Source organism: Andrographis paniculata, unplaced genomic scaffold (genome assembly GCF_009805555.1).
Source record: "Andrographis paniculata isolate CXL003 unplaced genomic scaffold, ASM980555v1 Contig5END, whole genome shotgun sequence".
In the NCBI taxonomy this organism is placed as follows: Eukaryota; Viridiplantae; Streptophyta; class Magnoliopsida; order Lamiales; family Acanthaceae; genus Andrographis; species Andrographis paniculata.
The window spans coordinates 466,469-488,192 of record NW_026137595.1 but is presented as its reverse complement, the minus strand read 5'-3'; the positions used below and the strand labels follow the sequence as shown (position 1 = coordinate 488,192).

Here is a 21,724-nt window from a genome sequence, read left to right as displayed (position 1 = left end):
CCTGCACTTGCTTGTGATATAGTCGCTGATTAGGCGACAAAAAATGTGCTTAAGTTGGGCTTTTCGGGCATATGTTCGACAGCAAGTGTGGCTCTTCAATATATTCTAAATGGGCCTAGTTTCGCTGTTTGGGCCTGATACTACTCTATTAGCCCGTCAGTTTTGGGCCGTATGTACCTGTCGGTAATGGGCCAACAATAATGAGAAGCACATGTCAATGTCGGAAAATGGCCGACAGGAAATGAAGCCTTTTTCGGCCTGTCGGAAATTGGCACACAGACATGAATGGGCCCGGTTTGGGCCCGTCGGAATTTGTTCAACGGGTAGGCGTAACAGTCAGACGCTAAATGGGCCTGGTGCTACTGTAAAAGGGCCTGAGGTTTTTCAAGTGGCCCAAGTCGGTTTTGGGCCGACAGTATGTGAGCCTGTCAGGCATGGGCCGACAACTATGTGGAAGTATCTGTCGCTGTCCGAAAATGGCAGACAAGGAGTGGAGCCGTTTGGGCCTGTCGGAAATTCTCCAACAGCAGATGTAACGGTTATATAAAGTAAAATGGGCCTAGATATTGCATTCTATGGGCTTGATAATTTTCAAATAGCCTAAGTCCGTTTTGGGCCGAGACTATGCAATCTATCATTAATGGGCCGACAATAATTGAGAAGGAAGATTCCCTGTCGGCCGACCGGAGGCAGACATCCGGTGTATCTGTCCAATATGTACACCAATGGGCCTGATTGTTGGGTTACATTAGTCTAATGTTATGTATAGCCCAAGTCCGTTTTGGGCCCAATAGTGTATGACCTGTTGGTTTTGGGCCGACATTGATGAGGAGGCACACGCGCCTGTCGGAAAATGATCGACAGCACATGGGGAAGCACGTGATTCTATCAGTAATGAGCAGATACGAAACGGGCCGGCAAGTGCCCACATTAGTTGTAGTTGCCTTGCATATCAATGGGCAGACTATTGCGATTAATGGGCCTATAGGTCTTATCATTAGGCCCAAGTTAGTTTTGGGCCAACAGTATAAGGGCCCATCGGTAATGGGCGGACGGTAAATAAATAAGCACATATGACTTGTTGCAAACAAATTAATCTTGGACCTGTTGCCGGTGTTATATATGCTTTTAAGTGATAATTTTTGTGGACCATATAAACACCCTTCACTGGGCTGTTTCCACATTTAACTTTCCTGGCCCAATCCAATTCTAAAGTCAGCCTATAGAAGCATTGCACTAACACAACATTCGACACATTATACAAACATTCACAGCTAATCTCTGGACTCCCTCTGTGAATCAAATCCCAACCTTCGGCACAAACACAACATATATATCTAACATCAAGCTATCCAAAATTAAAAACAAGAACCCTAGCCAAGATTTCACCAAAAAACATATTGGATGTAACATTTGAACAACAGAGTTCTCAAAAACACATATATGCATATTTTCACAGGGGCTTTCCATGTAAAAGAACCCCTCAAAAAGTCACCAAACACCATACAGGCGAACAAACTTTTAATGCTTATAGCCAGAATCAACATTATTATTTCAGGGAATATGCATCGTACCTCGAAACACTTTAATAGCTGGTTGGAGACACCTTGCACAACGAGACGAGACCACCGATCTTGATGGTAAAAACTCTGATGAAGCATACAAATGGATGCTCTTGCACATGAAAAACTCCATTCACATAGAGGTGATGTTCTTACCAACTACCTTACGCTGTCAACCATTCGCAGGTCATGTTTCTTGCGGCGACGATAATGTGTTTTCTGCAGAGAGTTTTCACCCACTCTTTCCAACTTGGAACCAGAATCTGGTGCAAGAATGCCAAAGAAATGGAAGAGCAATTCCATCAAGTTAACAAAACTTTCCATTCACAATTTGGAGAGAAAGAAATGTAATCTCTCTCTTTGCAGTAGGCAGTTGTGAACAATTTTAATAGAAAACACAGAGGGACAGAACATCAAAGGCTGATTCACAATCCACCAGAGAATGTTCGAAGCTCCCTAGAAATATAACAAAGATATAACAAAAGCTGGACACTAAACCCTAACAAAAGAACACAAGGAATTACATTCTGCTTCGAAATGGTTAATAACAGTCACCTACTACATCTTTAGCTTCTATGCTGCTATTTATGCCAGAAAACACCACACCGAAAGGTTTATCTTCTAACTTAATGCCACTATATTAAGGTCATCAACAAATCCCACTACAGGCTTCAGGAAAATCATGGGAATGGATATTGCCAACCAACAAAATCCCAATAAATAACTAGGCTCCCAGGGGCACTTCTACAACTTCTTTCCTAATGCATCAACAAGTATTTGCAAGAAACCATCATACCCTGTGAATGCAAAACTACAAGGATTCATCTCACTACATGCATGCCTTCAGGATCAGATCATGATCAGACAAGATACGTTTTCCATCAAGAAAACAGATTTTCATATTTCTGAAACCAAAATGTACTACTATAAAATTTTTATCAGAAAAAACTCATGGCGATAAATATGAAATCCTCTTGTTCATCAATGACTATGAATCGGATGAATGATATTTGGTTGAATATATATATATATATATATGAAAGACAGAAGGCAGGGAATACCTCCAAATTCATCCCCCCAAAACAAAACCCTAGGATCATCCTCCTCTTCGTCATCGTAGCCAAGCTCAGCATCACCTCGATACCCTGGTTCACTCCCATACCCTGACTCGTTCCCTTGACTATCACAATTCCCGAACTGCCCACACGCGCCACTCACGTGCTCCTTCTCCCCGCCGCCACTCCCTTCCCTCTCCCTCTCCCTCCTAGAATTCCGATCGCTCACATCCGACGCCCAATTCAGGTCCCCAAAAAGTTCCCCGCTCGAATCCGTACCCCCGGCAACCATATGGAAATCGGAACAGGTTCCATTAGCCGCAGACGCGCCGACGGAGCATCCCCTCCGATCGGAGCTCCGACCGGACACGGATCTCGACCCACCCCGTCGGCGGCGCTTGCGCGCGAACCATCGCTTCCTGGCGGCCGAGAACGAGAGGGGTTTATCATCATCAAAGAGGCTGAGCTTGGACATATCAAGGATGGCGTCTATGGAAAAGGAGGAAGTCGCGCGATCGGCGCGGCATTGTCGCTTGCTCTGCGGACCGTGATTGGCGGCGGCGGCGGCGGGGTGGCTCTTAGGGGAGTCTGCGTCGAGAGCTTTTCCGAAAGGCCTCCAGCTAAGAAGCTGGTAGGCGCAGGATTCTATGGCGTGAAGCGAATCTAGGGTTCCGCGCGCCATTGCATTTTTGTGGCGAAGAACTTTCAAGAAAGCGATTGCTTCTTCTGTCCACACTGGAATCTTCTAGTTCCAAATGTCGCGTGTGTATAAAAAGAAAAACGGAAGAAGATATTTGACAAGTGGGCTGAACTTCGCTCTAGAACTATTTAATGTGAGTATTATTTTTTAATTTCGATGCCTACACAAAATTATATAATTTTCCAAACAACAATAAATTCAACATCACTATTTATATAGTAAAATATATTATTCATTTACAATTTTATTATTTTTATACTTTTACAAATAATAATAATTGTTGCTATTTTTTGCTTACTCACAATATATATATATTTTTTTTATAATACTCTTACTTAACATGTTACACCCTACCCAAAACCACATAAATTTCCCAAAGTGAGTAATAATTCAACGTCACTATTAATATTATAATTAACAGTTTCCTTTAAATGACTCATACAACTAACAATTTTTTGATGCGACTGTAGTTCAGGACCTATATATTATATATTAATATATATCAGCAAAACATTCATAATATTCTGCATAAACTGACTGCATGTAGCCTTCACTCACGCTCACAGCTACAGAGGATGAAGATACTGCCTGAATGATTTCTTGGCTTCTGCTACCTCAGGAAACTTTGGAGGAAGCAGCTGGAAAACATAGCAAATGGGCTTTGATACCAGCATCGGATTTCTCACACTCACCTCGTCCAACAATGGTCCAAAGCTTAATTCATCGAATGGGAATGATGATGCAAGAGAGAAAAAACTTTGGCTGGCAATTTTTTCCACCTGAGACAGACATTCAAAATAAATTCAAAAGCTTTTAAGAAACGAAAATGGAAGGAAGGAGTCTTGAGCATGGAGAAATCAGCAACAAAACACGACGGAAATCACATATATTGATTGACAGCATCTGCATATAGAATTTAAGGAACCACAACTTTAAACTTGCAACCCTTTTTCCATTACCTGGAGTTGGGAAAATCGAGTGTTGGTCATAGTCAGGATAAGTCGCGAAGTCTGGGTCACATCAACCATCATCCGAATGGCTAGATAACTGAAGGTGGTCTTCAACAGACAGTGTTGTTCTTCATATTCAGAACCAAATCTAGGAAACCATAAAATGCATCTGACGTCGTTCCACGGAACTGCATTTTCTTCCCTAGACATAATTGTCTGATCGGGATGGCTAAGTCCTGACAGTACTTTTACGTTTGTCAGTGCAGGATCAATGGCAACATCTGCTGCAGAAACAGTAGAAACTATACAGGTTCGATCACATTTTTGATGCAGATATTTGGAGAAATGAAGGTCATGGTCATCCAGGATCAGCACACATCCTTGTGAAGCATCGGATGGAAATAATCGGAGGAGAGATTGCGCATTAGGTACTTGATCTTCTGGGAGAGACAAACTTGATCCATTGTCTGATAGAGGTAATGAATCAGAATCATGAGAAAACACACAGGAAGCTCCATTGCGACATCCCTGCAAACAACTTACAATAATCATATTTCATAAAGATGACTGGTGTTTGAATAGTTAGTCCAAACATAGCACCAGTGTTTCAGATATGAAGTGTGAATCGAACACATTGTTCAAGTAGACCCACAGAAATTCTAATAAATACCACCCTAGAAAATAAAACAAAAGGTATCCCTTGGCAGTAGCTGCATCTTTTATGTGTTTTGACTGGAAGAGAGCGAAAAAATACACATATTATATATAAACACATGAATATTATTACATATGTACATATGTAGCTTAGAAATGCATGAAAGAAAGTTCATATGTAGAAAATTACATATGAACAAAAAAGAGAGCAGAAAAATACACAAAATATATAAACACATGAATAGTATTAAATATCGACATATGTAACTTAGCAATGCATGAAAGAAAGTTCCCCATAACACTACTTCAGAGCCTGTGGACTCAAAATAAACTACCTAAAATTGCATTGAGACTCCACAATGGAAGCTTGGCATTTTCTTTCATATGTTACTTGATAACCCTCTTTGTTCTGGGTTAGCAAGAGATTAAGTTGAACAGCCTAAAAGGGAACGAGGTTGTGTTATTTTGTATTATCTCTAGACAATGATGAAGTTTTCTGCACACTGCAGGACACCACTTTACTACATTTTTTTTTAATTTAATAAAGGAGGCATAGACACATTAAAAGTACCGAAAGTAATTTCTCAAAATAGTATGTATGTTTAGCATACTGAGACTTGCATAAACTCAATAATGTCTTCCATATACCACAAGGAAATTGCTTCTTCCTTGGTGGTTTCAATAATAATGATATCAGCCAGTAGTTTGAAGGCTGGCTGTAATTGCAGGTAAGATATTCTGGAAACAAATTAGCCACAAGAAATATAAACTGAGATAAATGGAGCAGATACCTGTAACGAGAAAAAGAATTTACAGACAGGTCTCTTTGCCTCAGTTGAATGAGAAAAGAAGCATTCACTACCTCTCTTGCAGAAACCACTGACAAAATATCTACACATTTCTACACTCTCTGCTGCTTGATTTCTATAATCAATAAGGGATATGTTCTCTTGTCTTGGCATAGCCTCTGTAATCTGACTTCTCATCTATTTAACAGGAAAATTATTAAAAAGAAAAAAAGTCACATTTACTTCAAAGAAATTGCACTTACGAAATTGAAATACAGTACCTGTTTAACTATGGATGCCAAGTTTTTCGCTACCTCATTAGTGCGAAAGTCATTGAGATGAACATAGGGTAGAGCACCGCATGTAACAGCTTCCTCACCCTTTACACATGTAAGGAAGCATATATGCAAAAAGCTTGATGGAGCATATCGAATCGGAGCAGCGTTGGACATAACCAATGATTTGGGTCGAAAACGATGCATGACACTCAGGATCTCATCATCTGCAAACAATTTACACACAGGATGAAGTAAATAATATCCATAGAGGTATTAAAGCTTCAAAGGTATCATACATGTCTCAATAACTTGCTGAAGTGCTGGCAGTACAAGGTGATGAGAACAACACCATTCCTCCTCAATCTCTGGAAGCAAGAATGTGTTATCTTGAATTCCATCATACTTGATGATGTTTTCGAGCTGTTGGAGTCTGCCCTTGTCCTGCCAAAAAGTGTAATAAGCTAGTTACTGAAACAGCTACCAAACTTTAATATAACCAACACAAAAAGAATCTTTATCATGCAAAACAGGTCCCAGGTTACCTTGAAAGCACGTTGCCAAAACTGAAATGAAGAGAAGTTACTCATGTATAAAACCTCCTTTCTCCCTAGCCCAAGATTATTATCCCAGCTACAATAAGCATTAGTGTACTCCAAGTACTACAGAAATCGTGTGCCAACATAAGTCAATGAATTTAAAAAGGTTAGGCAGGATAGAATTTGATTCAAAACAAAACATACCAAGTTGTCTTGACCAAAAGGACGCAATATAGGCAATGGCTGTAGATCGAAGAGTATACCCAGTATGATGCCTTCGCGCAGCATTCCTAGGTCACCAAACTTAAGGAGAAGTACGGAAGCATCAAATGAGAGAGAGAAGCTGGAGAGCAAGCGCCCATAAAATGTAGGCTCATGGCGGCCTCGAATAGATGTCTGCTCCAGTGCATTCATACTGACCAACAAATTTATGGCATCCTTAACCACATTGCGATCTGGAGGGTCCATGGTCTTCCGCAATAATGCTAAAATAAAATTAAGATGTCAATATCCTACATTTTTCTTTACAAAAAGAGATCAGTAGATATAATCGAAGAAAATCAGAAAATTATTCAGTTGATCAAAGTAGCAAAGAAAAAATATTTTGCAGGGATACAAGATACATGTGAAATTTTACAGCAATTTTCACAGAAACGTAAAGATAGTATCTGTACTGCTAGGTAGCTTACAAACATTTACCGAGTATTTTGTACAGCACTATTGACAAGAGGAATAAAGGAATTCCAAGTACTTCATAAGCAAAGCAACCATTGTGCTGAATCCCAGGCTTTGATGAATTCGGGACAAGGGAGTAGTTTTCAACTTTCAAGTTTGTACAGTTGGAACCCTTAAAATTTGAAAACTCTAGTAAATTTTTAGTATATAAAATCAGGTAGGTCTTTTAAAAAGGTTAGAAGGAGTAACTACAGTTATTAATTTATTATAGTAACAGAAACATAACAAAGAGACCTAGGTAACGAAGTCTGAGATCTTAACAAGAGCAGTATTCAGAATACAAATGTCTAAATGCTAACATGTGCTATTACGTGGCAAAAGTGATTGCTATGTATTATTCTAATAAAGACTCGGGGATGAAAATCTGAGGTCTTAATAACAGCAGTGTAATCAATTGTCTAAATGCTAACTCATATTATCACATGGCAAAGGAGATTATGGAGAAGTATTCATCTTACATGCAACCACCAAGCAATTTCATTCTTAGACTGTAAGCATGCCATTGACAGTCAATCAAAGGGTTCAATAAGGTATCAACTATTATAATTATGTTTGAAATATAGCTCCTGCACCCAGACAAAATCCTACTAGAATTTGCATCAATCTCCAAGATAAAGTATTCAATTAGTAGGTATGAATGACAGATAACCTTTTGGGTCATTGATAGCTTTCGATTCAGCACAGCATAAAAGAAGTACTTGCTTCCTTAATGATAACTTTAATATTGCAGGTGACTCATAATCTTCCAAATGACCATAAAATGAGCGAGTCACCAGCCTATACACAAAGCCATCACAAGTTCGCCCAGTCCTGCCTCTCCGCTGCTCAGCCTGACAAAAACCATAAAGATCAAAAAACTGGACCAGTAAAGAATAGACTAAAGTCACAACACAGACCTGAGATTTAGAAACCCAAACGAGCTCCGCGGAGTCAGTTTTCCGGTTGGCATCCCAGAAAATTTGCAAGGAGCGGCAGGAATCTATAACATACCCTACTTGGGGTATTGTAACAGAAGATTCGGCTATATTTGTGGCCAGTATAACCTGCGGCGACAATATTATCATATATCAGATCAACAGACAGCAAGGTGTATAGTTATGGGACTTTATTTGCTTGATTTCACCCTACCATTATTTCACATCATGCAAGAACAAAACTATGGTTGTGAAAGACTGTAATACCTTGCGATGGGACTTTGAGATTTTCATAGCTTTAAGGGCTTGTTCAGTGTCAATGCTTCGATGCAGAATGTGGACTTCGAAAGACTCACTGAAAGGCTTCAGAAGAACCCATTGCTGCTCCAATGTATAGTAGGTTGGGAGGAAGACCAATATGCTCTTCTCAATATCAGGTTCATTATTATGAATGTGTAACACTAATTCATGAATGACTTTATGCACTTCTGGCTTGAAAACAGCTTCGGCTGCTTCTGGGTTTGGTCCAGAGCAGTATTCCAAAGAAGGGTTATCACAGTTCAATCCAAGAAGGTCAATTACCTACAAAAAAAAAACAGCCACCTTATTATGCAATAGCTACCATGTCAACATAAAGTACCAACTGCAAAGATTCATCAAACAATTCTAGAGTGTTCACAAAAGTGAAACCTATCCAGTCAAACTCACAAATAGATATTCGGAGTTCACAGGAAATTATTATTTTTCTTTTAAGAACCAAGACATATTGCCGAATCTCATCATGTGCTAGGAACATGTCAAATGTAAGGGACTAAAGTATCCATCCCTCACCAATCAAAAATGAAATGTATTAATGCATTTAAAAGTACAATAAATTTCACCCGCACATATAAAGTGGGAACTTGCAGCATTCAGAAAACAAAAAATAGTAAGGATGATAAAAGATTCTACAAGCCCCTAATATACATATACATATCAAGTTATTATACAAGAGACCCAATACAAAACTGAATCTGGTCAGGCAAATAGAATTTCCTTACTAAATATTTGTTCTAACTTCTCTTGTTTTCATATCTGGTTTGATTGTCTCTGAGAGATTCATTTATGCTTTCAAGAATACAACTTGGCTATTGCATATTAAGTTATAAAGTTATTAATATATTGTGTTTGATATAAAAATCATATATAATGATGTACACTTACCTACTGAACTTGCAAAAGAAATTAACCTGCTGCACCATATAAAAGTCATCAAACCGTTGTAAAGATGAGGTCATCAAATGGTGAGAAACAATTACATCTGCTGCAGGCATACGAAAAAACAACTAACCTTAAAGTCTTGATCACTATTTTTTAGCGTTATGTATCTTCATCTTTCAACTTTTTGCCTTTTGGAAATCACCAAGGGTGTGTTTACTTGTGAGATTGTAGTTTTGGTTTTACTGTTATAAATTTTTTTCCCTCAAAAATATCAAATCAAACACCTATTATACTATACTAAAATTTAATTTTACATTCAAAACATTATAGCAATACATATTTATATCACATCAAACAACTATTTCAATTCAAAATTTTAATATTCAAAACCAAAACACTGCAAATAAACACACCCCAAATGTTCTATAACATTAGTACGTGGGGCTGAAATTGGACTAGGTGCCATGGTTTTCACTGAATATTTTAAACCCTTACAGAAGCCAGTGCCCATACATAAGAGTAAACAAAACAGATCATATAATGGTAGTGAAAGCAATAAGAATTTGAAACATAGTTAAACTTTGAGGAGGGCAGCGGGCAGGGAATACCATTAATAATAACATTCTCATTATTCTTTTTACAAAATAAACAATGATACTTGAATTGAGTACCTGTTCAAGGTACAGCACATTTTTTTGAAACAATGTTTCCTTCCCAGTGATAGGGATTGCCAATACTTCGACCCGTTCACCCCTGCCGAGATCGTTGAAGTATTCACGATATCTTAGAATATCTGCAGTAGCAGACATCAAGACCACCCTAGAACATTGACAATTGATTTAGTATATCTAGTGCACCAATCATGTCATGACACATTAGCATGCCACATTATACTCTAACAATAAAGATAAGAAGAATAGCAAAAGCAATGTTAAAATTCGTTCAACCTTAAGTCCCTCTTCTGAAGTAAAAACTGCTTTATGCAAACAAGAACAAGATCAGACTCCACAGATCTTTCATGCACTTCATCAAGAATAATAACTTTGTACTTGAGTGCATTCATCCCTTTTTCTCTCATTTCATCCAACAAAACTCCAGCTGTTTTGAAAACAATCTTGGACCTGGCAGACAACTTTTAATGTTATCAACTAGTAATTAATCCAGTAGCCACATGCATCAAACAGACCAAAAAAAAATAATGATACACTAGCATATCACCTATTGTTCAACTATCTGTCCAAGCAGAAAAAAATGTAGCAAGTAGCAAGCAGAGGAGATCTTAAAAGACCATCCCCTAGAAACATGGTTAAAAGAACCTGAGATAGGCATGCTCTCCGCATCACCACCACACCCACTCCATTCACTTAGAGAAAATGTGAATGGGTGGAAATGCTTATGATAACCTCAAATTAGTTATCACTTAACTGTTTACATCACCAAGTAAATGTCCGTTGTTCATATTTTAGCATCCTATTCTGTACGAACTCAAGCATTGTAAGCTTTAATGATTTTGAAGTCTCACTTAGTGGACATAGCAGGATTTTAGTAAGTGAATCGTGCAGCAACAGATAACTCCAGAGCATAAACCATTACAATACAAAGGATATGGAGCCAATTGTACAAGCATGTGGGAGCTGACAAATAATCAAACCAAGGGACAATAATCTCAGTTTTTCCAAGGAGCTGAGACCACCAGTCGCAGAATTCAACCAACAAGGATGCAGCTCCCAATTGATTACTCCACACCATTTGGTATTGACTAAGGCTGATGGTGAAAGAAAACTGACACAAGTAAATGTCAATCTATGCAATTTCACCATAAAATGCTTCCATTCATTCCTTCTGTGCAAAAGACAATTTTAAGTTACATGCATATATGTTTTAGGATTTGAGACCCCTTTAATTCTAGCACAGGCTTCAATTAGCTTATAATAGTAAACTTGGTTCAATTTAAAATTCTCCAGCACTATTATACTCTAGTTAAGAATTATTCCTAGTTGCAGAACCTACTTTATCCAAGCATTTGAGAGTTGATACCAAGTAGGACAACACATGTAAATAGTTTTAGGGGGTTTCAGATTCTTCTTCTTCTCTTCTACTTTATAAATTTTATCTTGCAATTCTATATTCAGTATAATGCAGCATTTGACATGTTCAACTAATAGCTTAGTAAAGGACTTATCGGAAGGCAATATGTCATGCTATAATCAACTTAACGCAACTAAACACCCTCAGGGCTTAATGACAAGACTTATGAAGTAAAAGATAAGTTGACTAATTCAATGAAAGTTGGTTATAAAACTAGATCAAAAGGTTGCAGTATTAAAAGCAAATACTCAAGTTTGCTCAACAAAATATTCAAACAAACCCTAGTCAATAGTACAAGAAAGAGTATTATATTTCATTTATGGCAATAAAGATAGATACAAGCAAATAATGGAAATATGAGCGTACTCGAAGCCCACAGAACCAAATGCAACTTCTAGATTACAACAGAAAATATAGGCTCTAGGGAAGGTGTACAATCACTAAGGCCAAGGGCGATTTGAAACTTTTTTGAAGTTTTAGGATATTCCATATTTTTATTATCGGAAAACTTTGATTCTATATTTAGTTTACTTTCTAAATTTTGTGGAGGCAATTAACTTTACTATTTGGATATCCATCTTCACAATTCAGTTATTATTCAATCATATTTCATTCAACTATCTCTCACTTCCAAACTAATTTGCTTTTGGTCAATCCCGCAATCTTTTAATTCATAATTACTGTGAGTTTCATAAATTTTAGTCTCTTAGCCTCAGGAAAAGTGAATCCTCTTTTAATTCTCAATCTACTCTAGCTAAAGATTAGCTAATAGAAGGTGAATACATGAACTACCATGAAGAGAATGCGTGTACATTCAAACAAAGTAGACCCGATTTTCTAAGAAAAGGTTTTATTTTTTAAACAAAAGGATCTTGCCAGTGACCTACCTGCACTAATGCTTAAATATTTCGATGGAAATTTAGAAGAAGTTAAACAAAAAAAAAAAAAAAAAAGAAGCCAATCTTACACTTAAGAATGGCCAAATATCAGTGAAAGCCCAGTTTTGCAAGGAAGAATCTAAAACATAAGTTATAAAGGCCAGCAATCAACAATGATTGCTCATAATTGATGCTTACTTCCCACAAGCTGATCTTCACCGGTGGTGGTACTACTCTACCTACTGCATTCATGGAGTTATAGACTTCAACCACTATTGCAAATGCCGCACCACAGAGCGGCAATTGTATGATTAGATGCATCATTACACCTTTGAGTTGGCACAGAAACAAATGCACGAGTGTCTTTTTTTCTTTAATGAATTTAGGGTATTTTAAAATTTAGGCCCTAAAATCTCCCACTTCCCTCCTCTTTACTTTCTCCTGCTTCTACTCATCCAATCTCATTGCTGCCGCTCAACCCCTACACTCCTCCCCTTGCTCCCAGCCACTCAATTTGCTGCCACGTGATACCATCAATCAACTGTCTCAACACACCTCACAAGGTCTTGTTATGTTTTATTTGGAGAAGCATGATGTAAATAAGACAACGATACATTTAAAGATAAAATTAATGATCACGTAGACTTTAATAATTAGGATTTCCATGCTTTATTATTTTTACTTTTAAGATAGTTGAATGATCATTTATGTCTATCATGTGCATATATTTGTATATTAATACTTGTAATGCACAGCACACCACGTGCCGTCGCATGGAAAAAAACATGTGCATGCCACGTTGTGCGCCATTTAACTATGACTGGGGAATGCATTGCACCTGACTTCCAGGAGCAAAACAAGTCAGACATCCCAATATTATCTGGAGCAAGTGGTGCCCAGATCAACAACGGTGATCAGAACTTACAATCAAGTGGACCCATTTCATGGACAACCCATTAAAGCTAGGAAATATAGAAAGTCCTCAAGATTTTCATTGAGGTTTCAATTTGCATCATATTAATCAATGTTCAAATAAAAATTTTAAATGGTATGGAAGCTACAGCGCAGACCTCTGAGATCAGAAGGGTACCTTGCAGAGAAGACCCTTGAATGACCAATGTGGTAGCCAACCTCATCCCCAACTTCACAGTTGCGAGCTGCTGCCACCATTCTAGCAACTGCTACAACAGCAAATCGCCTAGGTTGAGTGCAAAGTATGGGCTTCAAGTTTTCTTCCAGCAGGAACTGTGGGATTTGAGAGCTCTTTCCTAAAAGGCAAGGTTCAGTAAGCATAATGCATGGTATCGAGCAAGCAAAAAACAGTATCATATAGGTGATAGCGTATCATGTTCATGTAAGGACTGCCAAACATCCAGCAACACCACTTGGGAGTTGGGAAGCTTTTCAAATGAATCAACCCCACGCCAACAAACCATGCGTGACTTTGACTTGAATTTGAATTCAAACTTATGTCGCTCGTAAACATTCAACTGTAAACTTGTAAGGAGAAGCTTGTTGAATGTGGACAATTGAAATGTGGTTCAATAAATCGTGTATTATCAAATATATTTATCTACCTGTGCAGATTATCAGCCAAACCAAACGTACTCCACCGAAACATGGCAAGGCACATAGATATATAATCATTCTTTGGAAGAACGGAGCTATGAGACAAAAAGTAAAAGAAAACACAGGCACAACTCGACTAGTAGTTCAAAAATATTGGAGCGGAGTTAGTTGCAGCGCGGAAGAAGTTTCAGATTTTAGCATTGACTAGTTTCAGTAGAATTGCTTTGGAACATAAAAGAAGAGGTTGCAAGCAGAAATGTAATTACCGCAACCGGTTTCACCGATGACCAACGTGACGCGATTCTCCAAAATCTTTTCAATAATCTTATTCCTCATCGCCGTTACCGGCAATACTGAAAAAGTCGGTGCTGGTGCTGGTACTGACGACGAGGACGAGGACCGCCGAGACGCCATTGCTCACTAAAAATCCTCTGAACTTCGAGAGAACGATGTAACCCTCGCAACTCTTCTAATGACGCTGTGGAAGAGTGGACTGGCAACGTAAATGTCTCCTGCTGTCTTTCGGTTTTATCCCGCTTTTTCTGCAAATGATAGTCCCTTTCTATCGTGGACGTGGTTTAGAATGGACGCGCTCGTGAGCGCGTGGCGCTCAATTGACTGCTGTGAATGCGTCATACTTGTGTGGGACGGAACGTGACTCGTGAGGGGTGTGCTGTGCAATTGATTTAGTGGGTCGTTTCACACTCTCCGTTTGATATATATTTTTATTTTTTAATATAATTACAAAGTAATTATTCTAAAAATACTTTTTCCTTTACAAATATTCTTATTTTGTTACTATATTGTTAATTTTACATTAAAATAAATATTTTTATATTATTTTTAATTTTTTTATTACAAATAAAATACTATATTTTTAAAATTGCACATTAAAAATAAATATATACGTTTAAATTTGATATAAGGAATAATATTTTTACCATCACTAATATATATGTTCATTTGAATTGCATATAAATTTTAATAAATATAGATTTTGTTTGTGATATAATTTTCCATAGATATTAACAAAAAAATATATATATATATAATATATATATTGTATTCACTTACAAAATTAATATTCATTTTTTATAATTGTATCATTTTTATAAATAAATACAGTATGATATTTTCTTACTATGTCCATACTGTATTATGTATTTATTGAAAATCTCACGGATATGCTGTACATTAAAGAATTGGAAAAAAGTATTAATGATCATTTTTCCTTTTCATAAGAAGATATGTTTTACAGTAAAAAAAAATAAAAAAAAAAAAAATCTTTCTTGCATTTGAATATCCAGGATCTAGTGCTATAAAAATATTGATACTCCGTATTTATGGCTTAGTTATTATGATAAATTAATTAGTATTGTGCTGATGATATATATACATATTGTCCTTAGATGTTGTATTAATTTTTAGAATGGGTTGTCAATTTATATATTTTATGTATTGCATTTAATAATAATTGCACGTATTATATGTTATCTATCTATACTTTGTGTAATTATATATTAATGTACTGTTTGTGTTATATTAATTTAAAAAATTATAAGCACATCAATAACAATCATAATTAGTGGCGGAACCAAAATTTCAACTAAGGGTAGACTCGTATTTTTAAAACAAAATAAATATTATATTAAAAATAAGAAATTCTAAAACCAGCCTGCTTGAGATAAATAAAGTTAGAGGGATGACAACAAACTTAATTTTAGAAAATAGGATGGACAATCTAAAAAAAAAAGAAAAAACACAACTCAATAAGCCCAATTTGAGGGTAAGGGACTAAGGGTGGACCTAGACTCATGATATTCAATAAAATAAGTATATACCAATTATTTCCAACTATTTAAAATCTATTTAATCTTATACTAATATTTTTCAAATTCATAATTGATCTTTTATTTGTTTATGTCATGGACACAAATGAAACTTATTTTCACGGTTTCAACCATCACGGTTCGGCAGTAAATCATGACAATGGTTTACAGTTACTCAAAGCAGCATAAAGAAACAGTAATGGAAATCAAGGTATTGTCTAAACAGAGGTATGAGGTAAAGCATCAATTGGCGTGCCATAAGATTGACAACACGTTATTATTCACTTGCCTTCGGAGTAGAAGATGTAGATCCAGAGCGCTTGATTTTTTCGGACTGCTTAACAATGATGACAGTGCATTTCACATGGTGGACGAGGTAATCGCTCACACTGCCTAAGAAAATCCTGCAGGCATGGTAATAATATTCAACACAGAACATATAAGAAATAGAGGAACTGGAGAAAACATGAAAGAAGATGAACGTATTCATTACCAATGAAAGAGTATAATAAGAAGGATGATAAATTTCATGAATAAAGAAAAATCAGGACCTCTTTAGAGCACCATGGCCATGGCTCCCTACAACCAACATAGATGCATTGTGCTTCTCCACAGCCTCACAGAGAACGCGTCGGGGATCACCTTCCTTAACTTCTATCTCTTCAGTATGTATCTGTATCGAAGGAGAGTGCTCTAATTAATAAAGAGAAGATATTAGAGCCTTGTAGAAGCAGTGCATTCTCTATATGTGCTTAATTCTATTTCTGGTAATCAAGTTTGGGCGGAATTCATTCCAAAGTACAAATGCATAAGCAATAGGCGCTAGAAATTGCGAGAGTTTGTGTCATGAATTCAAAATATCACATCCTCTATGAGTTTAGAGATCTGTCAAGGAAAACTATAATTGCTCGTTTATCTTAATCTGGATATTGCAACTTGCAAGTATACGTTCATTGCGATTCTTAGTTGACAGTTACATGAATTTTTTTGGTATAATTTACCCTACATGAAACCTCTACACCAAATGGAAGAAGATCATGAATATGAAGGATGTAAACCGACTCATCCAATTCCAACTACTAATCTGTAATAGAAATGGCACAACATTGTCTACAATTTATTTCATCTCAATTCGGTTTTTTCCTTTATGCGATGAATCCAAATGTGATAATTAGCAAAGATTATTTTTCAGAAACAAACTACGATGACTTTACCATATAAGCTGAGCAAATTCTCCTAGCTTTCTCCTTTACTTTGGATGCTGTTTCTTCTAAATATGTATCCACGCCACTTACGAGGTCAGGTGCTGAAATATACAACCGCAAACAATAAAACAGTTAGCAATCAATCCACACCCATCATCGAGTTGTTCCGCAGATACTCTCCAAAATTGAAAACCGTTTCGAAAACTAAAATACTTCGTATTCAAATTATCAAAATCATCGGTTCTGGATTCCAATGTTTGTTTTGATACTCAAACGATCGATGTTGTACACAAAAATGAACAAACCTAGACGACTACGTCAGTTACAGAGCAAACATTCAAGCGAAAAATCCGTCAATTGCAAAACATACTAGCGCCGGCGATGCCGATTGCGTTCACCGCATTAAGTCTAGCGTGCACGATCACGAGCTTGAAAGTAGAGTTGTCAAACGCACTCGCACTCTCAGAAAGAATCAGATGCTGCAAAGTCCATTCCAAAGCATGGTAGCTGATATCGCTGTCGTCCATGCCAACTACAACCACGGCTTTCCCCATGCCTGCAGCAAGGTCTAGATGGAGTCAATCGAATTACACAAAGGTAACGAGCAGAATGCAGAACAAGTTGGGAATTTGCTGGAAACTCTGAGAAAATGAATGGATGGTTATTGGCTATTGCTTGGAATATATTTACTCCACTTTTCTACTGCAACCAACAATACAGTTATAACAAAAAAGGAAAAACCAACAATGCAGTTATTTTCCTCTGAATAATAATAATAATAATAATAATAATAAAAACCTCTCTGAACTCGGGTAAATATAGTTTTGGTTCTCTTGTTCATTTATCATTCGTTTGCATGTCAATACTCATTAATCAAATTAGTTTAATTTTAAATTTTAATATTAATTTCATTATTAAAATATAAATTTAAACATTGGTCATTGTACTTATTTTTACACTTCGATAATTTTTATCCCTTTAAATTTTAACAAATAAATAATTTATATACTTTTAATTACTTTTAAAATATTTTGGAAAATTTTCATTATTTATCAAAAAAATTTTTTTCAAAATATCAAATTAAACTTTTATTTTACGGTGTGTTTGTTCGAGGGTTTGAATTTTGAGTTGAGATTTAAATGGTAAAAATTTTGAATTTGAATAGTCGTATAATATGATATAAATAGGTGTTGATGTGATATTTTAAATATAAAATTAATTTTTAGTGTAATATAAAAAATAAAAAATAAGTGTTTGATTTGATATTTTTTAGAGAAAAAATGAGATAAATAGTATATTGGGGAAAATCCCCAAACAAACACACCCTTAATATTATATTAAAAAAATAATTTTACATTCAAAATAACACGTCACATTCATATTTATATCACTATCATATATCTCTTTAAATTTAAAATTTTTACTATTTAAGTCCGAATCCAAAATCCAATCCTTAAAAAAAAAAAGAAAAAAAAAACTAGCACATAATAGATACTTTTTATTGTAATTTGTGTGTTTAATTTATAAATTTTTTCTCATTTTTTCATATTTGTTTCTTCAACAAAAAAAAATTTCAATATATATTTTCAAAAAAATTAATATACTACATATATTTTTTATTTTTATATTACTTACCTAACTATCTATACTTCACATAAAATAATAATAATAATAATAATAAATTCTTCAAACTAAAACACAAAATAAGCACAAGCTTACAATTTATAAATTTTTATAAAAATATATATATTTTCACAAAATATCATATTTAAATTAATATTAAAAAATAATAATAATAACCAACAATATACATAACTACATACCACGCTTATCCTCACTAATATCCAGCAATATATTTTAAAACCAATAGTTATACATGCGCAACCCCAAAGGGTAAAAGGTTTATATGGCTCATATGGATCCAACCTACATTTTAACAATTGGGCCTCAACTATTCTTAAACCCATCTCATGAACTATCCGTAAAATCCCAGGCCAGTCTGCTCATTACCTTATTAAATAAGTATATTATATAATAAATAAATAAATACATATATATATATATATTTTTGTAGACTGTTTCATTAATATTTAATTTTTGTTGTTAATCCATACATGTTTATAATATTTATTTGATTATTTATAAAATTTATATAGTGTATCTTTGTATCACAATTGTCCTTTTACATATTTTGACCGTTTAATGCAGGGGTAATAACATCTAATTGCCATGTTGTTTGGTTATAGTTTAAAATTGATTTGAAATATAATACTTTCTCCGTCCCGCAACAAGTGTGACATTTGCTTTTTGCACATAGATTTTTTAATATTAGTATTATATTGAATTGTAGTAAAAAAGACAAAAATACCCCTATTAGTATGGTGTATATAAAAATAATGACATTTGTGTAATATATTGTAAGTTGAAATGATATTTATTATGTGAAGTAGGTAGTACAGTTACTAAATTAGAAAATGGTAACCTTGTTTTGAGATGGATGAAAATGAAAATTGGTAAATTTTCAATGGGACGAATGAAGTATTTATTTGAATTTTTACTTAAATAATATCAAAAATAATATATTATTATTAAAAATTGTGTGGGATAAATAGTGTTAATTTTGATTTAAAATGCTAAAAAAACAAACTTACGATTCATTTAGTCGATAATTTTTTTTGATATCTTTATGACTCGGGTACAAAAAATGACCAAAAATATACACCCACATCAAAAATTGCCAAAAGTTTTGAATATATTTTAAAGTAATACAAAATATTAATTATTAGGGACATGTTATTAAAATATTTATTTCTTTATTTTTGTTTTTAAATATTTTATTATAAACATAATATATTTTAATTAAAAAGTATGAAAATTCTTGTTATATTAAAAAGCAAATGAACAGTATATATGTTCAGGGTTTGTTACCAAGAGTTATGTAAAAAAGATTTGGATTTGAAGATAATAATAAAAAATTGAATTAAATATTTTTTATTTAATATAATTAAATATTTAATATACTCCAATATTTTAAATAAATTATAGTACTCCGTCCGTCTCATTGAAAGGTTACTATTTTTCATTTTGCGTTCGTGCCAAAACAAGGTTACTATTTTCTAATTTAGTAATTGTACTGTCTACTCCACTTAATAAATACCCTTTCAACTTACAATATATTACACAAATGTCATTACTTTTATATTACACCATACTAATAGTTGTATTTTTGTCCTTTTTACTACAATTAAATATAATACTAATATTTTAAAATTTATGTGCAAAAAGCAAACGCCACCATTTTTGCGGGACGAGGGAGTATAATATTTCTAATAGAATATATATTTGATTTAATAATTTTCAGAGGAAGATAATATTACGTGTATTTACTTGTGAGATTTTAGTTTTGGGTTTTGATTTTGAATAGTAAAATTTTGAATTGAAATAGTTGTTTGATGTGATATAAATATGTGTTTATGTGATATTTTAACACTAAAATTAAATTTTAGTGTAATAAATTAAATAAAAATTGGGTGTTTGATTTGATATTTTTAAAAGAAAGAAAAAAAAAATTGAAATAGTAAAATCAAATGTAAAACTTGACAAGTAAACACAAATTCAAATCATTGTAAGCTAGTTCAATGTGTTGGGCTAGTTTTTAGATGGGTTTTACTAAAAAATAATTAGGTTAATATATTTATGATCTAATATTTATTTGATCTTATATTATTTACTATACATAAAAATACTGTGTCAATGGATCTTTGATATTAAAAATATTTCGTATCAAAGTTTTATTTCAATTTTACGTTTTATTATTCCAAAAACCTTCTCCCAAGTTACATCCAGACAAGTACTTTAGGGGTTGGATTGAAGTGCAAGATCAATAAGGTTAAAGTTGCTGTCGTTTTTATTTTTTTATTATTATTATTAATATTGTTTATTTTATATGTTTGGACTTTTGCAAAGCTATTTTAATTGTTTGAATGAAACAATGCTAGTAAAATTCCACTTGCTAATTCCAATTTTATAATAAATATAAAAATGTAAAACCATCTTATGAAATCAGCATTCATAAGTCTATGCAAAACAATACTTGTGTTTATAATTTTTATAAAAGTTTATATTAGCCTTTATTTAATCAAATACAATATAAGATTTGTTCACTAAATATTTTTTTTTTTAAAAAAAAATGATATGATTCTCATAAATATTATAAAAAAATACAATGTATATAATATATAGTATATTTTATGTACTTACAAAAATTAATTTTTAACATAAAATATTATTTTTTATTCACATCATTTTTTTTTAAAAAAGAAACACAAAATAAAATGCACCATAATATATAATGCATTTTGTCTCTTAATCATATATTTCATTAAAATAATTATATGAATTATAACCTTAATCTACAATAATAAACACACCAAAAATATATTTATATATGTATTTTTTGTATAATATAGTGAAAAATATTATAAATATTTTTTTATTTAATATATCATATTTAATAAAAATTCATTGATGAGTTGGAATTAGTTTTTTTTTTTTTTTTTAGTGTGTGAATCCGCAATCTTTATTTGTAGAGTGTATTCTGAATAAATTTTCGTCCAAACATAATAGTAGATATACTAAACTCTATATCACAACAAGCCAACCATGATTTTTATCTTTTTACAACATGAACAATAGCAATTCTTTGTAAAAGTAAAATATTTTCTTTTACAAAAAAATTAAAATCAAATCAAACCAAATTAAACTTAATATATATTGTTTGCTT

The 21,724-nt window shown here is 34.1% G+C and overlaps 3 protein-coding genes across 3 annotated transcripts; all 3 read right to left on the bottom strand.

Annotated features, from left to right (window-relative positions):
* Positions 1–1,207: 1,207 nt before the first annotated feature.
* On the bottom strand, positions 1,208–3,380 carry LOC127259171 (uncharacterized). The gene is made up of 2 exons (XM_051286319.1): positions 2,624–3,380; positions 1,208–1,825 (listed from the first exon to the last, which is right to left on the bottom strand). Exons 1-2 carry the CDS (start codon positions 3,297–3,299, stop codon positions 1,722–1,724), a joined length of 780 nt encoding a protein of 259 aa, XP_051142276.1. The 5' UTR covers positions 3,300–3,380; the 3' UTR covers positions 1,208–1,721.
* Positions 3,381–3,672: 292 nt separating this feature from the next.
* On the bottom strand, positions 3,673–14,426 carry LOC127258671 (DExH-box ATP-dependent RNA helicase DExH8). Its single transcript, XM_051285600.1, has 14 exons — positions 14,174–14,426; positions 13,429–13,606; positions 10,320–10,493; positions 10,044–10,191; positions 8,440–8,754; positions 8,155–8,301; positions 7,908–8,088; positions 6,728–7,008; positions 6,530–6,646; positions 6,284–6,428; positions 5,991–6,211; positions 5,713–5,907; positions 4,277–4,795; positions 3,673–4,096 (listed from the first exon to the last, which is right to left on the bottom strand). Exons 1-14 carry the CDS (start codon positions 14,319–14,321, stop codon positions 3,884–3,886), a joined length of 2,982 nt encoding a protein of 993 aa, XP_051141557.1. The 5' UTR covers positions 14,322–14,426; the 3' UTR covers positions 3,673–3,883.
* Positions 14,427–16,013: 1,587 nt separating this feature from the next.
* LOC127259069 (universal stress protein A-like protein) lies at positions 16,014–17,495 on the bottom strand. The gene is made up of 4 exons (XM_051286216.1): positions 17,312–17,495; positions 16,951–17,042; positions 16,288–16,409; positions 16,014–16,140 (listed from the first exon to the last, which is right to left on the bottom strand). Exons 1-4 carry the CDS (start codon positions 17,493–17,495, stop codon positions 16,014–16,016), a joined length of 525 nt encoding a protein of 174 aa, XP_051142173.1.
* Positions 17,496–21,724: the final 4,229 nt, after the last annotated feature.

What these genes read in the sequence shown, in the direction of transcription:
- LOC127259171 (XM_051286319.1), bottom strand. Translation starts at nt 3,299, where the DNA reads ATGGCGCGCGGAACCCTAGATTCGCTTCACGCCATAGAATCCTGCGCC. An exon ending in TTGGGGGGATGAATTTGGAG is followed by an intron (nt 1,826 to 2,623) that starts GTATTCCCTGCC and finishes TTCTTGCACCAG; the next exon opens with ATTCTGGTTCCAAGTTGGAA.
- LOC127258671 (XM_051285600.1), bottom strand. Translation starts at nt 14,321, where the DNA reads ATGGCGTCTCGGCGGTCCTCGTCCTCGTCGTCAGTACCAGCACCAGCA. An exon ending in CTTTTGGTCAAGACAACTTG is followed by an intron (nt 6,647 to 6,727) that starts GTATGTTTTGTT and finishes CGATTTCTGTAG; the next exon opens with TACTTGGAGTACACTAATGC. An exon ending in TTTGGCAACGTGCTTTCAAG is followed by an intron (nt 6,429 to 6,529) that starts GTAACCTGGGAC and finishes ACTTTTTGGCAG; the next exon opens with GACAAGGGCAGACTCCAACA.
- LOC127259069 (XM_051286216.1), bottom strand. Translation starts at nt 17,495, where the DNA reads ATGGGGAAAGCCGTGGTTGTAGTTGGCATGGACGACAGCGATATCAGC. An exon ending in GAATTTGCTCAGCTTATATG is followed by an intron (nt 16,410 to 16,950) that starts GTAAAGTCATCG and finishes CCTTCGATACAG; the next exon opens with ATACATACTGAAGAGATAGA. An exon ending in GGCCATGGTGCTCTAAAGAG is followed by an intron (nt 16,141 to 16,287) that starts GTCCTGATTTTT and finishes CCATGCCTGCAG; the next exon opens with GATTTTCTTAGGCAGTGTGA.